We start from the raw sequence: 15,135 nt of genomic DNA, 5'->3' as shown, positions 1-15,135 counted from the left end.
CACAACTGTATGCCTTCACCAAAACTCATTGAACCTTATACTAAAAAGGGTAAATTTACTGTATATACATTGTACTTGAGGCCAGGCTCAGTGGCTCATGCCTATAATCCCAGTACTCTGGGAGGCCAAGACGGGCGGATCACCTGAGGTCAGGAGTTTGAGACCAGCCTGCCCAACATGGTGAAACTCTGTCTCTACTAAAATACAAAAACTAGCCAGGCGTGGTGGCAGGTGCCTGTAATCCCAGCTACTCAGGAGGCTGAGGCAAGAGAATCGCTTGAACCCATGAAACGGAGGTTGCAGTGAGCTGAGATCGCACCACTGCACTCTAATCTGAGTGACAAGAGTGAAACTCCATCTCAAAAAATAATAAATTGTACTTGAATAACACAGTTAATTCATAAAAGTATAACATAATTTTCTGACTAAAAGGTAGGTAAATGGGAAGTGTAGCTAAAAAAGCTAATCAGAATATCTGAGGATAAACTAAATAATATCTGTATAATTTTTGCAATCAACAAAAGAAAATATATAGCAAAATATGCAAATACAAAACAAAATTAAAATATTTTCTCTAACTGTTCAAATTATAATGCTGTATTAGGTTCTTTAGTCCTCAGAGTTACATGGAAACTGTAAATTATAATTCTTTTCTATACAACAGAATTTCTGTTACTATGTGACAAGCAGCCTATCTTCTACCTAAACAGAGAGCCCCTAGAAATTCTCTCAATGATCCATGTCACAAAGAAGAAGAGTTAACATGACATCAGTATAAATGTATGTTAAGAAGGCTGTTAGAATTAACTGTTTATAGTAGCAACAGATGCAAAATGCTGCATCATTAAGAACTGCCAAAGCCTGGAATGAGGTCTGGGGCAAGGAGGTACAAAGACAACATGGAGGAAACAAGAAACATTTTGTGCAAGGATGTGTGAAAGTTGCATCTCATCCAAAAAACTGGAGATAACAGTACTCAGCTCACAGGCTGGGAGAATAAAATGTGATAACATAGGCCGGGTGCAGTGGCTCACGCCTGTAATCCCAGCGGAGACCAGGGAGGGAGGATTACGAAGTCAAGAGATTGAGACCATCCTGGCCAACATGGTGAAACCCTGTCTCTACTAGAACTACAAAAATCAGCTGGGCTTGGCGGCACATGCCTGTAATCCCAGCTACTCGGGAGGCTGAGGCAGGAGAATCGTTTGAACCTGGGAGGCAGAGGTTGCAGTGAGCCAACATTGCACCACTGCATTCCAGTCTGGTGACAAAGCAAGACTCTATCTCAAAAAACAAAAAACAAAAAATAAAATGTGATAATATAAGGGAAGTACTTGCCATGGTAAATGCACTTCAGCATCTGGTAGCATTCAATTACCATAGTGGACACAGTTATAGCCACAAAGGACAAGTCCACAGAAAAATATATCTTGACTACTTTATTACCTGCAAAGATCTTCAGAGATTACTAGGTCACTAAAAGTTGAAAATAATAGCTAGAAAGTTCCCTTTTATTAAAAAAAAATTGCACTAAAAATTTTAAAGCTGTTTTTTTTTTTTTTTTTTTTTTTGAGACAGAGTCTCGCTCTTTTGCCCAGGCTGGAGTGCAGTGGCGGGATCTCAGCTCACTGCAAGCTCCGCCTCCCGAGTTCACACCATTCTCCTGCCTCAGCCTCCCTAGTAGCTGGGACTACAGGCGCACGCCACTGCGGCCGGCTAATTTTTTTTTGTATTTTTTAGTAGAGATGGGGTTTCCACCGTGTTAGCCAGGATGGTCTCAATCTCCTGACCTCGTGATCCACCCACCTCGGCTTCCCAAAGTGCTGGGATTACAGGCGTGACCCACCGCGCCCGGCCTCTTTTTTTTTTTTTTTTTTTTTTGAGATGGAGTCTCACTCTGTCACCCAGGCTGGAGTGGCACGATGTCGGCTCACTGCAACCTCCATCTCGTAGGTTCAAGCAATTCTCCTGCCTTAGCCTCCTGAGTAGCTGGGACTACAGGCACACACCACCAAGCACAGGGTTTCACCATGTTGACCAGGCTGGTCTTGAACTCCTGACCGAAGGTGATCCACCCCCCTCAGCCTCCCAAAGTGCTGGGATTACAGGCATGAGCCACCACGCCCAACAAAGCTATTTCTTTCATGAATGGTGAAGAATTGAAAGGCTTCTCATGTTATTTTAAGTTTGAGCATATAAACAGTGTCAGACAGTGAATATTCTTCCTGTCTAAAATGTCTAGCCTGTTCTTCTCCACTGATCCGCACCCATCTCTTCCTTTACTATTTAGCTCAATATTGAGCTTTCTGTAAAAAGTTTTCATTCTACTTAAAGGTAGTATAAATCATAATCACACAAATAATTTGTATTTTCCAAAAACTCATATTAGTAAGCTGCTTGGAGTAAGAATACAGTCTCCATAGAAACAATATTACAAACAGCTAAGGTCCTGAGTAGGTTCTTGAATGCCTCATTTAACTTATAATGTACAGAGAATTTAGTCTTAGACTGTTTTCAAATCTAGTAGCAGACTAAGAAGAAAAAACATATGTTGCCCTATTGCTAGGATGGTTAACTATAGATCATGCATTCTAAATGGGGACAGTACCTGTATTATCTCTCCCCCTAAAGAGAGCAGAAATCGGTTCTTGGGAGGACAAAAATAAATAAATAAATAAATGGTCTGTGGCCCTCACCAAAGCTCAACCTTATCTGAAAAATGTATATTCTTTAGTACTGGATTCCTTCCATTAGGGAGAACTTTAATTACCTGGGCTAATTTAATAAAAATTAAATGTTATTAATTAATTACATCTTATTTAAATGTAACTTTTCTCCTGAAGGGGCAATAATGAAAAAAATGTTGAGAAACACTGTTCTAGATAAACCTTGAAAAAGGCAAAGTTTAGTCTTTCCCCACCTCCCTTTTTGCAGCCCTCCCCTCCCCTGACTTCTCACCCAACCTGCCCTAAATCAAAACTACCTACCTGTGTTCACCCCTAGGGAAACTCTGACTTCCTTGATTCCCAGGATCTCCCTAGGCGTTAGGAAAGTCACCCACTGACTAACCTGCCTGGAGGTATCTATATTTTTATAAGACGACAAAAGGACTTTCTATAAAGTAGATTTCATGCAGTGCAAATGGGAAAAAAAGCTGAAGATTATGCTGGAGATGGGGAAAAGTTTAATGTCTGTTTCTGAAGCCATGACTCATTCAGATTGAGCAGACTAGCTACTAATTTGTCAATGAGAACATTTCTCATCTATACACATAGAATTACCTTAGTCAACTATTCCTCTTAAAGGTCTTTTATAACAAAAGCAGCTTTTTATTTTAATTTTCAAAAATAATTTGAGTAATTCTGGCCTAATTTAGAGCTCAAGGCAATGTTCCTGCCAAATAGTATATATGCAGCTAAGGAAAAATGTCACCATGCACAGCTTCTATTTGTCCATGAGAAAACTGTATTCCAGTTTTTCTCATGGACACTCACAAAACATTCAAGGTATCCATCAATATACTCCCTACCTAATACTTCACAATTTGTGAACTCTTTCTATGTAACACGCACTCTAAGACAATAGGACTTTCTTGCTATCCCCGTAAGTACAGACCACACAGAGGGCAGGATAAACGTGATCTGATTCTTAAGGGAGGAAGGTAAAGAAAATCAGAGAATAGCCACATTTCTACCTTATCTTTGGTAAGCTCCTTGGTCATATGATCTTAGGCTGAAACTAGTGTGGAGGGGCTGGGGAGCCCATCCTACCTGGCACAGACCAGGTGGCCTATTTACTAAAAGTAATACCAACAAAGTATAAGTGCTATATCCCAAGCTATTAAATCATATTTAAGGTATTTAACATTAGAATTTGAAATATTTTACTTTCGTCATTATGACTATGAGATACGTGATTCCTCCTCTAAAAGCCTTAAATCAGTAGTAGATACAAATCCTAAAAAACATTAAATTTTCTAAATAAAGCATTATCTAAATCAACCTTCCAGATATTATCAGAAGAAAGTGTAAGAATTAAAGTTCTCATTACAAAAGCTTTGCGCATCAGGCATTTTTATACTAGGAATGCTCAAAATCTAAAGCAGAGATAAATTACATTAATATGGTTGAAAACAAGGGTCCTATTATGTATTCTTGAAGAGAGGGAATCTATCCTGCAGTAGATTATAAAAATTTAAGAGCATCCTTCTCCTTTCCCACACACCAAAATATATCAATCAATCAATCAATTAATCCAAACATAGTCTTGGACTATGTTATAATGAAAATCGGTCTGGGAATATCTGAAAAGTATGCCACTATCAGTGTTTCAGCCAAGGGAAAGTGGGGCTTCGTTAGAACATACATGTAGATGAACAAACAGCTCCTGGCTGCCTGCAAGCATTTATAATTTATTCATTTAACATTCAACAAGAATAAAATTGTCCAAGATAACATACTTTCCATACAAAAAAATAATCAACACCTGTCCTCAAAGATATATGAGTATGGCTATGGAGGATACAAAGAATAACACAGGTTGCCCTTCCCAAAAACAGATCATTTAATTAAGGACAAAAAAATGCGGAGCTTACTTGATGCAAAAGGTTAACAATACAAAAACATAAATTAGGAGGTACTGCAAGGTAGCATATGACCAAATGCCAAATGAGAAGTAGCCTGGCTGCCGGGGGCTGGGGTTCTCTGGGAAAGCTTCAGAGGAAGTAGCATGGGAACTGAGTCTTTCATTATACTACAATGATTATAGGATCTCCAGATGAAGAGATGGGAATATCCGAAGGCGAGGAGGTGGTAATTACCAGGACGTGAAAGAAAAGAACAGGCCGGGCGCGGTGGCTCACGCCTCTAATCCCAGCACTTTGGGAGGCCGAGGCGGGCAGATCACGAGGTCAGGAGATTGAGATTATCCTGGCTAACACGGTGAAACCCTGTCTCTACTAAAAACACAAAAAATTAGCCAGATGTGGTGGCCGGCGCCTGTAGTCCCAGCAACTCGGGAGGCTAAGGCAGGAGAGAATGGCATGAACCCGGGAGGCGGAGCTGGCAGTGAGCCGAGATCGCGCCACTGCACTCTAGCCTGGGTGACAGAGGAAGACTCCGCCTCAAAAAAAAAAAAAAAAAGATCAAGAAAGAATTAAGAATCACAACTTCAAGACAGAAAGTAAAACAAATGAAAAGACTCTTAGATACAAAAATTATCCTCACTGAAGAATAACTGAGAAGGTATGAGAAAAAAAGTTCAGAAGCATTGTAGCTAAAACAGGAAACGACAAATGCGGACAGGAATTGCAAAGACTTAGACACCACTTAAAAGGTAAAGATAACTGAAGAAGTGGAAAACTATGGCTGTGTTTCTCGGGAGATGAAAAGGCAGTCAGTGGACTGTACTCAACACTATTTCAAGATCCACTATCTCAGTCAGCAATAACTAATTATACAGCCAGGATCTCCTGAATCATAAAATGATGCAATTCCTAATAAGGGGCACGGTGGAGATAATGGCAGGGACAATATGACACAGAGCAGATCTCACAATCACTAGCTGTGATTCCTTAAGCGAGACACCAAACTTCCCCGAGGTTTTTTATTTTTTTAGACGGAGTCTCGCTCTGTCGCCAGGCTGGAGTGCAGTGGCGCGATCTTGGCTTATTGCAACCTCCACCTCCCAGGTTCAAGTGATCCTCCTGCCTCAGCCTCCCAAGTAGTTGGGACTACAGGCACACGCCACCACACCCAGCTAATTTTTTGTATTTTTAGTAGAGATGGGGTTTTACCATGTTGGCCAGGATGGTCTCTATCTCTTGACCTCGTGATCCATCCGTCTGGGCCTCCCAAAGTGCTAGCATTACAGGCGTGAGACACTGCGCCCAGCCACTTCCCTGAGTTTTAATATCCTCTTCTATTAAAAAAAGGTCTGGGCCGGGCATGGTGGCTTGCACCTGTAATCCCAACACTTCAGGAGACTGAGACAGGTGGATCACCTGAGGTTGGGAGTTCAAGACCGGCTTGACCAACATGGAGAAACCCTGTGTCTACTAAAAACACAAAAAATTAGCCGGGTGTGGTGGCGCGTGCCTGTAATCCCAGCTACTCGGGAGGCTGGGGTAGGAGAATCGCTTGAACCAGGGAGGTGGAGGTTGCGGTGAGCTGAGATCACGCTATTGAACTCCAGCCTGGGTGACAGAGCGACATTCCATCTCCAAAAAAAAAAAGAGAGAAATGAAGAGAAATACTATGTACATGAGTTAGAAGATTCAACATAGTAAAGCTATCAATTCTCCCTAAATAGATATAAACATTTAATGTAATTCCTCTCAAAATCCCAGCAAAATTATTTGTAAATATAGATAAGACGATTCTAAAATTTATACAGAAAGGCACAGAACTAGAATAGCTAAAAATCTCGGGGAGAGGAGAATAAAGGGGGAGAAATCAGTCTACCTTATTTCAGACTTACACAGCTACAGGAATCAAGACTGTGTGCTAATGGAGAACCTAGAAATAGACTGAAACAGACCCACACAAATATGCTCAACTGACTTTTGATAAAAGTGCATCAACAATTCAATAATGGAAAGGGAGCCTATTCAACAAATGGTGCTGGAGCAACTGGACATCCATAGGTCAAAAAACGGCCCTCAACTTAAGTCTGACACCTAACAGAAAAATTAACTCAAAATGGGTCATAACATAAATGTAAAACATAAACTATAAAACTTTTAGGAAAAAAATAACAGAAAATCTTTGGGATCTAAGGTTAGGCAAAGAGTTCTTAAACTTGACACCAAAAGCACAATCCATAAAAGGAAAAAATAATAAATTTCAACAAAATTTAAAACTTTTGCTTTGCAAAAGACCCTATTAGAAGATGAAAAGATAAACTACAGACTGAAAGAAAACATTTTCAAATCACATATTTGAGAAAGGACTGGAATCTAGTATACCTAAAAAACTTTAAACCCAACAGAAAAAAAAATGTCTAACTAGAAAATAGGCAACATGTTGGGAGGCTGAGACGGGAGGATCGCTTGAGCCCAGGAGTTTGAGACCAACCTCGGCAACATGGTCACACCCCTGCCTCTACAAAAAATACAAAAATTAGCCGGCTGTGGTGGTGCACACCTATAGTCCTAGCCACTTGGGGTGGCTGAGGCAGGAGGATCGCTTGAGCACGGGAGATTGAGGCTGAGGTTGAAGTGAGCCATCTTGGCACCACTGCACTCTAGCCTGGGTGACAATATGAGAAATGCAAGTTAAAATCACCATGAGGTGTCACTATACACCTATAAGAATGGCTAAATTAAAAATAGGGACAACACCAAATGCTGGTGAGGATGTGCAGAAACTGGACCTCTCATACTTTTCCGGTAGGGATGGAAAACAATACAGACATTCTGAGAAAGTCTGGCAGTTTCTTATAAAACTAAGCATGCAACTACCATATGACCCAACAATTGTATTCCTGGGCATCTATCCCAGAGAACTGAAGACTTATGCTTACATTATGAGTTACTGTACATGAATGTTTATAGCAGCTTTATTGTCAATAGCCAAAAACTGAAAACAACCTAGATGTCCTTCAAACTGTGGCACAATCATACCATGGAATACTATCTCAGCAAACTGCAGATATATGCAACAACCTGGATGAACCTCCAGAACGTTGCTGAGTTAAAAAAAAAAAAAAAAAAATCCAATCTCAAAAGGTTACTAACTGGGTGATTCCATTATATAAGTCTTGGAATGACAAAATTATAGGAATAAAAACGAATCACTGATTGTCTGGAGTTAAGAAGGAGGCAGGGCAGGAAAGAAGTGTGTGTGGTTATAAAAAGGCATTAAGGGATCCTCCTGGTCCTGGAAACATGCTTTATCTTCACTGTATCAATCAATGACAACATCCTGGTTGTGATATCGTACTATGGGTTTGCCAGATATTATTGTGGAAAGCTGGATAAAGGGTACAGGGTTCTCACTATACTGTATTATTTCTTCCAACTGCATATTAATCTACAATTAACGCAAAATACAGTTTAATTCGAAAATAAGTAAAGTTAGCCTCAAAGCAAATTAAGTACAATTAAAAAGAAATCTAACATCAGCTAAATTAAGTGTTCTCTTCTGCTCAAGCTTGTTTGGATACGTACTCTATGAATCAAAGAGTTTATAAAACACATTTTCCTCACCAGGACACCTCAATTTTCCCTCACTCACACACGCACACAAACACAGCAACTAAGACAAGGGGGTCCAGACAGAAAATTTGAGATTTTTTAAAATATGCGATAGAATGAAGAGAGACCTGGGCTGAATTAGGGAGAAAAATCTTTGTCCAGGTTCTATAAAACAAACCAACGGTGTCACTTTGGACGGATCCTCTAATCTCTCAGCCTACAATCTGAACTGTTTCTACAATTTAAACTTCTCATGTAGGAGGTTGCTTAGTAGAGTAGTTCTCAAACTTTTTGGTCTCCAGCCTCCAAAGGGCTTTTGTTTACGTAGATTAAAACCACTGATGTTTACTATCAAAAATTAAAAGGGAGAATTTAAGAATACACAGACATCGGCCCTCCAAACGGCGGTGAGATCATTCCATATCATGTAGCCTTTGGAAAACTCGATTTACACGACCTTGGTACTATTAACGAAAATAGTTGTAACCACGCTTTGAAAACCGCTGGCTTACTAGCAAGCGAGACAAATATACAAAAGTAACTGGAAAGGTTCAAAACAGTGAACAAACGCGTTCTTCTAGAATACAAAAGAGTCAAGGCGGGAAAAAAAACGGTTCGAAATCCCAATGGAGGAAAACTTGGACGACCACACCATTGGACAAAACGGGAGAGCTTTTGGAAAGCCAGGGAAGCCGGGCTTTCTCCCGGGGGCAGGGAGGCTGGGAAGTGCTCACTGCTGTAAAAGACGACCGCTATTCAATCAGCCCGCACTGCGCCTTCAACACCGTTATAGCCATGAGAGACTCACAATCACCGTTGTGGATATAACTTTTGGTAAAGACCGGGAAGTCGCTCACGAACTCTCCTACCGTCCCGACGCTGGCGCCGCGCCCCGCGAACCGGGGTCCGGCCGCGCCCAGGCTCTGTAGAGGCTCCTCTCCCGCCCCAGGCGCCCGGCCGCCGCGGAAGCCGAGGAGGACTGGCCGGGCGGGGCCCGAGGGGGCGCGGGTCACAATCCCGGGCCGGACCAGGGGGCCGGTGGGTCCAGGGCGGGGAAGTCCCGCGGGGGCCGGAGAGCGCGGGACTGGGGCCCTGGCGTCGGCGGGACTCACCAGGTGCCGCGCTACCTCAGAGGAGGCCATGGTCGCGGGCGGGGGCACGGTGAAGCGGCTGTATCAGCCCGGCCCCGAGCGGCTGGTCCCGGCGACGGCGGCAGGAAGGCGGGAGGGCTGCAGCAACGGGCGGGGCGCAAGGCTAGGCTGCCTCCGCGACGGGGAAGGGACAGGGGCGGGGCCGAGCTAGAGGCCTCCGGGGGCGGGGGACGGGGGGGCGGACGCCTTGTGGTGCGAGCTGAGCGTTTTGCGTGCGCCGAGAGCCCCTCACAGGAGCTGCCCTCGACGCTTGAGGACTGAGCGTCAGCGTTGGGGCTGGCTGAAGGAGAACTGGAATTCCAGGAAGAGGGCGCGAGGAATGCAGGCGGGAACTGCTGAGCAGTGATTGCTGCCCACGCGAGGCCGGAAGTGGACGGGCCCTGAGGCGAGGCCGCCCTAGGTAGGTGTGGCCGAGACAGCGGGGAGCGGAAGTGGGCGTGGCCTGGTGTTGTGGGCGCGGGGCGGGGGTGCGGGGGGCGTGTCCGTCCGGGCGCGGCCCAGTGAGGCGGTGGCCGAGTCGTCCGGCCTCAGTCTCCTAGGCTGGCAGCCCGCTGAGCCGCTAGATTCCGCCGCCGTCTGGAGCCGGCCGCTGGGAGCCTGCCGCGATGGGACCGCGCTGAGCCGCCCACTGGCGGGGGAGCAGCGCGGTGGAGGATGGAGGGGCCGGCAGAGTGGGGCCCCGAGGCGGCGCTGGGCCCCGAGGCGGTGCTGCGCTTTCTGGCGGAGCGCGGGGGCCGGGCCCTGCACGCCGAGCTGGTGCAGCACTTCAGGGGCGCCCTGGGCGGCGAACCCGAGCAGCGCGCCCGCGCCCGCGCGCACTTCAAGGAGCTGGTGAACGCCGTGGCCACGGTGCGCGTCGATCCCGCCGACGGCGGCAAGTACGTGCACCTCAAGAAGAGGTTCTGTGAAGGGCCGTCCGAGCCCTCCAGGGACCCGCCACGAATCCAGGTGACCGCCGAGCCCGAGGCCCCCGACGGCCCTGTTGGGCCCGAGGCGCGCGATCGGCTCTCCGACGCAGCGGCCCCGGAGTCGCTCCCTGGACAGAGCCGCGAGCTGGGCGAGGGAGAGCCCCCCGCCGCCGCGCACGGGCCGCCCCTGAGCGCCGGGACTCGCAGGAAAAACTCGCGGCGCGACGTGCAGCCCCTACCCCGGACTCCAGCCCCGGGACCCAGCGAGGACCTGGAGCTCCCGCCACATGGCTGCGAGGAGGCGGACAGGGGCAGCTCCCTTGTAGGGGCTACCGCACAGAGGCCGGCGCGCCAGAACTTCCGTGACCTGGTGATGGGCAGCTCCCCGCAGCTGAAGAGGAGCGTGTGTCCCGGGGGCAGCAGCCCGGGCAGCTCCTCCGGGGGAGGACGCGGTAGAGGCGGGGGCGACTCAGACAGCGCATCGGTGGCCTCGTCGTCCGCGGAGGAGGAGAGCAGCGGCGGAGGCTCCGTGACGCTGGACCCCCTGGAGCACGCGTGGATGCTCTCTGCCTCCGATGGCAAGTGGGACAGCCTGGAGGGTTTGCTCACCTGCGAGCCCGGCCTGCTGGTCAAGCGGGACTTCATTACCGGCTTCACTTGCCTGCATTGGGCCGCCAAGCACGGCAGGCAGGAGCTTCTGGCCATGCTAGTCAACTTCGCCAACAAACACCAGCTGCCGGTGAACATCAACGCCAGGACGAGCGGGGGTTACACCGCCCTGCACTTGGCAGCCATGCACGGGCACGTGGAGGTGGTGAAGCTGCTGGTGGGGGCCTACGACGCCGATGTGGACATCAGGGACTACAGTGGGAAAAAGGCCTCCCAGTACCTGAGTCAGAGCATCGCCGAGGAGATCAAGAACCTGGTGGGAGCCCTGGACGAGGGTGACGGGGAAAGCGCCGCGGGTAGCGGCGGTGGGCGCTGGAGGCTGTCAAAGGTGCTTGCCTCGCATCTCATCACCCACAAACTCTCACACGCCCTAGAAGATGGAGGAGACCATCACCATCACCACCATCACCACTCGGCTGAGGGGTGGGTCGGAGGCAAAGCCAAGGATCCAGGGCGCAAAGCCTCGGGCAGCTCTAGTGGACGTATAAAACCCAGACTCAACAAAATCCGATTCAGAACCCAGATTGTCCACACTACACCCTCTTTCAGGGACCCAGAACAGCCACTGGAGGATGGGGGGGAGGAGGAAGTGGAGGAGGAACGGCCTGTTAAAGGCCACTCATCCTTCAAATTGAGACCAAAGTCCAATGTATTTGGGTAAAAATTGTTTCTTTTAGAAAATGCAAAGGTTTATTTGTCTTAATAAATTGAATACTAGGTGTTGTAAGGAAATGAGACCAGAAAGACAAGCTAAATTATGCATTCTTTCTTAAAGGATTGGAATGGATGGGGCGGAGTTCTCTTCAGGCTAGCCTTGTGGGGAAAGTGGATTTCTTTTTAAGAGATTCATCATACCTTGACCTGTGCCTCTTCTCTGCCCTCCACTTCCCTGCCCTGGAGTCCGTTTCTGGAGACCAGAAATGTATCTAAATTGGGGTAACAGAATGAATGAATGAATGAATGAGAGTTCCTTTGCTTTAACCATTCCTGGATGCCTGCAAAGTAAGGAATAGTGCACTTTTTATGTATCTGATTTTATAAGGGGTTACTCTTTCAAGAGCAACAAAAAAATGCAAATTGTAATGAAACTACATTGTATTTCTAAGTGTGAAAACGACAGGCTGCCCCGTTTTTACTAATTGCATTTGCATTTTAAGGTACTACTGAAGGTCAGATCAAAGTTGAAATGCAAAAATACTAATTAGAGAATAATGTGAATAAAATGGAAATCCTCTTGGTATTTTATGTGTATTATAAGTAGCAGTTAAATTATTTTTTTAAAAGCAATTTCAGTTTTAATCACTGAAGAAAAGAAACAGACAGCATTCACTTCTGTAGTATGCTTTCCACCTATCTCTAACACCGCTTTTAAGGTACACCAGTGTTAAGGTACATTAATAACTATACAAAATTTTATTTAAAGAGAGCACTTAGCAGCCTATGATAGTTTTAAATAAAATGTGGCCTCTCGTTGGGATTCTCACTAACTTTTGTTACTATTCTAAAAGTTTGAATTTGCTGGGGTGTTTATTCTGAGGATCATTTAACCATTGTTCTATTTGGCATAACCCTATTTAGTGGTGCTTAGAGCTGAGTTACCAACAGAAACTGTTTCTGGTTTAAATAATTAGCACAAATTGGCCTAAGTATTCGTGAGCCCATGTTTCTGTGAAGTAATTATTAAACCAACTTAATGATTCTCACGTAAGGTACACTTTTTATTTTAATACATTGGTAGTCTCTATGACTTGTAGCAGTGTTTTACAAATGTTTAAAATGCTAAACTTAATTTTCCAACCCTTTCTTGACACTTAAATACCTATCCTGTAGTTACTGAAAATCTGGGTAGTAAATCTACCCAGTTAAAATGGCACTTTATAAAAGGGAATAGAGAAGAGATGGGACTATTTCTATATTTAAATGCTGCTGGCTATTCCTTTGTATATAAATGAAAAATACCATTCATTAAAATTAAGGACTTAAGTGTGGCTCTTAATTACATTTCATTCATTTATATTAGAGTAAATGGCTTCATAATTACTTTAAAATTTAACCCACAAGCATATTAAATCTGTTTGTTATAAGATTGGAAACTATTTTTGAGAGGGACTAATTTAAACAAGTCCTTTAGTCTTTTGGGTCGCGTAGTTGCTGAAACCTAAGTACCTGCAGCCTACAGGATAAGGAATTTCACAGCCTGCAGGGTGAATGAACCCATGTGTGAACTGCACAGAGCAATTCATAGAAAATGCAGAGAAATTTGTAACACTTTTGTCACGTCTGTCTCCAGATGGTCATTGAATTTGTTTAAAGATGGATGAAAGGCCAGGCATGGTGGCTCACGCCTGTAATCCCAGCACTTTGGGAGGCTGAGGCAGGTGGATCACTTGAGGCCAGGAGTTTGAAACCAGCCTGGCCAACATGGTGAAAACCTGTCTCTACTAAAAATACAAAAATTAGCCGGGCGTGGTGGTGCATGCCTGTAGTCCCAGCTACTTAGGAGGCTGAGGCATGAGAATCACTTAAACCTGAAAGGCGGAGGTTGCAGTGAGCCAAGATCACGACAATGCACTCCAGCCTGGGCAACGGAGACTCTGTCTCAAAAAAAAAAGATGAATGAAAATATGAAATATATAAACTATTATCCATTTGTTTGTATTTGTTGTGGGATTTTAGATACCAACGGTGTAAATTTGAGAAGCACTTATGCATACACTTGGGTGAAAAACCAATCTAATTTTGTATAAATAAAAACAGGCTCCTGGAAGGTGAAAAGTAGTCATTTGTTCTAAATCTACACATATTACCTGTATCTAGTGCAGAATAAGGTATAACATACCACTGAGGAATCTTAAATTTCATAGACATGTAAAGCTGAAGTAACTCTAAAGAGTAGATGCTTCAGAACCATCAGAAGGTTCTGGTCAACAGTATTATCTCTTAAATGTATATGTTGTTCACTAATTGCACAAAATCTATAATTTGCTAGGGCTTTAGAGATTGAGTCAGTATGTCATTTACCATGGTTTTCCCACTAAAGGCTTTAACTTTTCTGATAAAATAATATTTTAAATTTTCAAAAAACCCATTCCTGAGGAGAACTACTAGCATTCCTTTTCATGATGTGCTTGTGTGCAGTAAGTAACATTTTCGGCTACTTAACTCTACATTCCTCTTATTTTTCAGTTTCCAGTCAAGATTGTAAAAAGCAAATGATTGATATAATTTGATATTCATAGAGTTGTGCCTACCTTTAATGGAAAAATATATGTCAGATACCTAGATGTTTATTGATATGAGACTATGTGGTTAAAACCCCAGGTATGTCCATGTGTTTCTTATAAGGTACACTTAAAACTAGTGAGTGTTGGTCACATTTCACTTTCATGGTATGTAAAATGCAGTTCGCGTATATGACTTGAATATCTGGTACTAGTTTTTTCACGCCTGAAATCTTGGAGTCTAGGTTGCCTTGTCTCTCCTATTTTTAAATAGGTGAAATTTGGGAGATTGTAAAATCTGTAAAGTTTGTTTTGTCAAAATAAAATGTTCACAATAGAATTTTTCTCTGAATTGCCTAAGTTTCTGTCGTCCTTTAGACTCTTTACATATACTGTGTTTTACAGTTCACAAAATGCTTTTTGAAGTTTCAGTTTATTTGACCCTTTTCCTATCCCTTAAGATTATGGGCCATATATTCTTGACTTACAGATAAGAAAATAGAGGTTAATGGTTGTTCAGGGTCACGCAGTAAAAAGCTGTTAGTAAGATCTTAAGAGTCAGTGCTTTCCCACAACGTTATCTTTTCTGCACATTGAATTGCCACATTTTTAGCAAAACTGCTGTAGTTTGGCACCAGTGATGGAGGAATCAACTTGGAGAGAAGGTAATACCTCACCACTACCTAAAAAAAAGCTGTATGGGTTTTGCACACACCATCTGCTATAAACCCGCCCTACGCAGGGCTGACTTTAAGACAGGTGTAGGAATACCGTTTTTCATTTTCCAACCTCTGTCAAGCATTGAGAGTTAATTTCTTCATCAAGGCTGCCTATGATCTGTATTTTTAGCAAAATTCAACTCTGTTGAATGGCAAAAGGATGTGGTACTCCTTGGTGTAATCGCCCACTATTGCTCTCTCCAGGAGATCCCACTGTGATGGCTGCTGGGGTTTTTGTTGTTTTATGACAACCCATAAAATATTTTTCAGGAT

The 15,135-nt window shown here is 44.3% G+C and overlaps 2 protein-coding genes across 11 annotated transcripts in view; one reads left to right on the top strand and one right to left on the bottom strand.

Annotated features, from left to right (window-relative positions):
* The window catches only part of SEPTIN10 (septin 10), a 76,076-nt gene extending 66,309 nt beyond the window's left edge, over positions 1 to 9,767 (bottom strand). For 2 of the 10 annotated variants that reach the window (XM_055240630.2, XM_055240633.2), the window contains exon 1: positions 9,307 to 9,754. In XM_055240630.2, coding sequence (XP_055096605.1) covers positions 9,307 to 9,336 — 30 coding nt within the window. In that variant the 5' untranslated portion in view covers positions 9,337 to 9,754. Of the gene's footprint in view, positions 1 to 9,063; positions 9,174 to 9,306 lie in introns of those variants that run through there. The other 8 variants (XM_063616648.1, XM_055240631.2, XM_055240632.2 and 5 more) reach the window with 7 other exon arrangements.
* A 78-nt stretch (positions 9,768 to 9,845) lies between these two features.
* SOWAHC (sosondowah ankyrin repeat domain family member C) lies at positions 9,846 to 14,495 on the top strand. The gene has a single exon (XM_055242593.2). The coding sequence runs from the start codon at positions 10,000 to 10,002 to the stop codon at positions 11,581 to 11,583; it is 1,584 nt and encodes a 527-aa protein (XP_055098568.1). The 5' UTR covers positions 9,846 to 9,999; the 3' UTR covers positions 11,584 to 14,495.
* Positions 14,496 to 15,135: the final 640 nt, after the last annotated feature.

This window comes from Symphalangus syndactylus, chromosome 14 (genome assembly GCF_028878055.3).
Source record: "Symphalangus syndactylus isolate Jambi chromosome 14, NHGRI_mSymSyn1-v2.1_pri, whole genome shotgun sequence".
Classification (NCBI taxonomy): Eukaryota; Metazoa; Chordata; class Mammalia; order Primates; family Hylobatidae; genus Symphalangus; species Symphalangus syndactylus.
This window is presented reverse-complemented; position numbering and strand designations above follow the sequence as displayed.

Excerpts from the sequence above, each read along its gene's own strand:
- SOWAHC (XM_055242593.2), top strand. The coding sequence starts at position 10,000 with ATGGAGGGGCCGGCAGAGTGGGGCCCCGAGGCGGCGCTGGGCCCCGAG.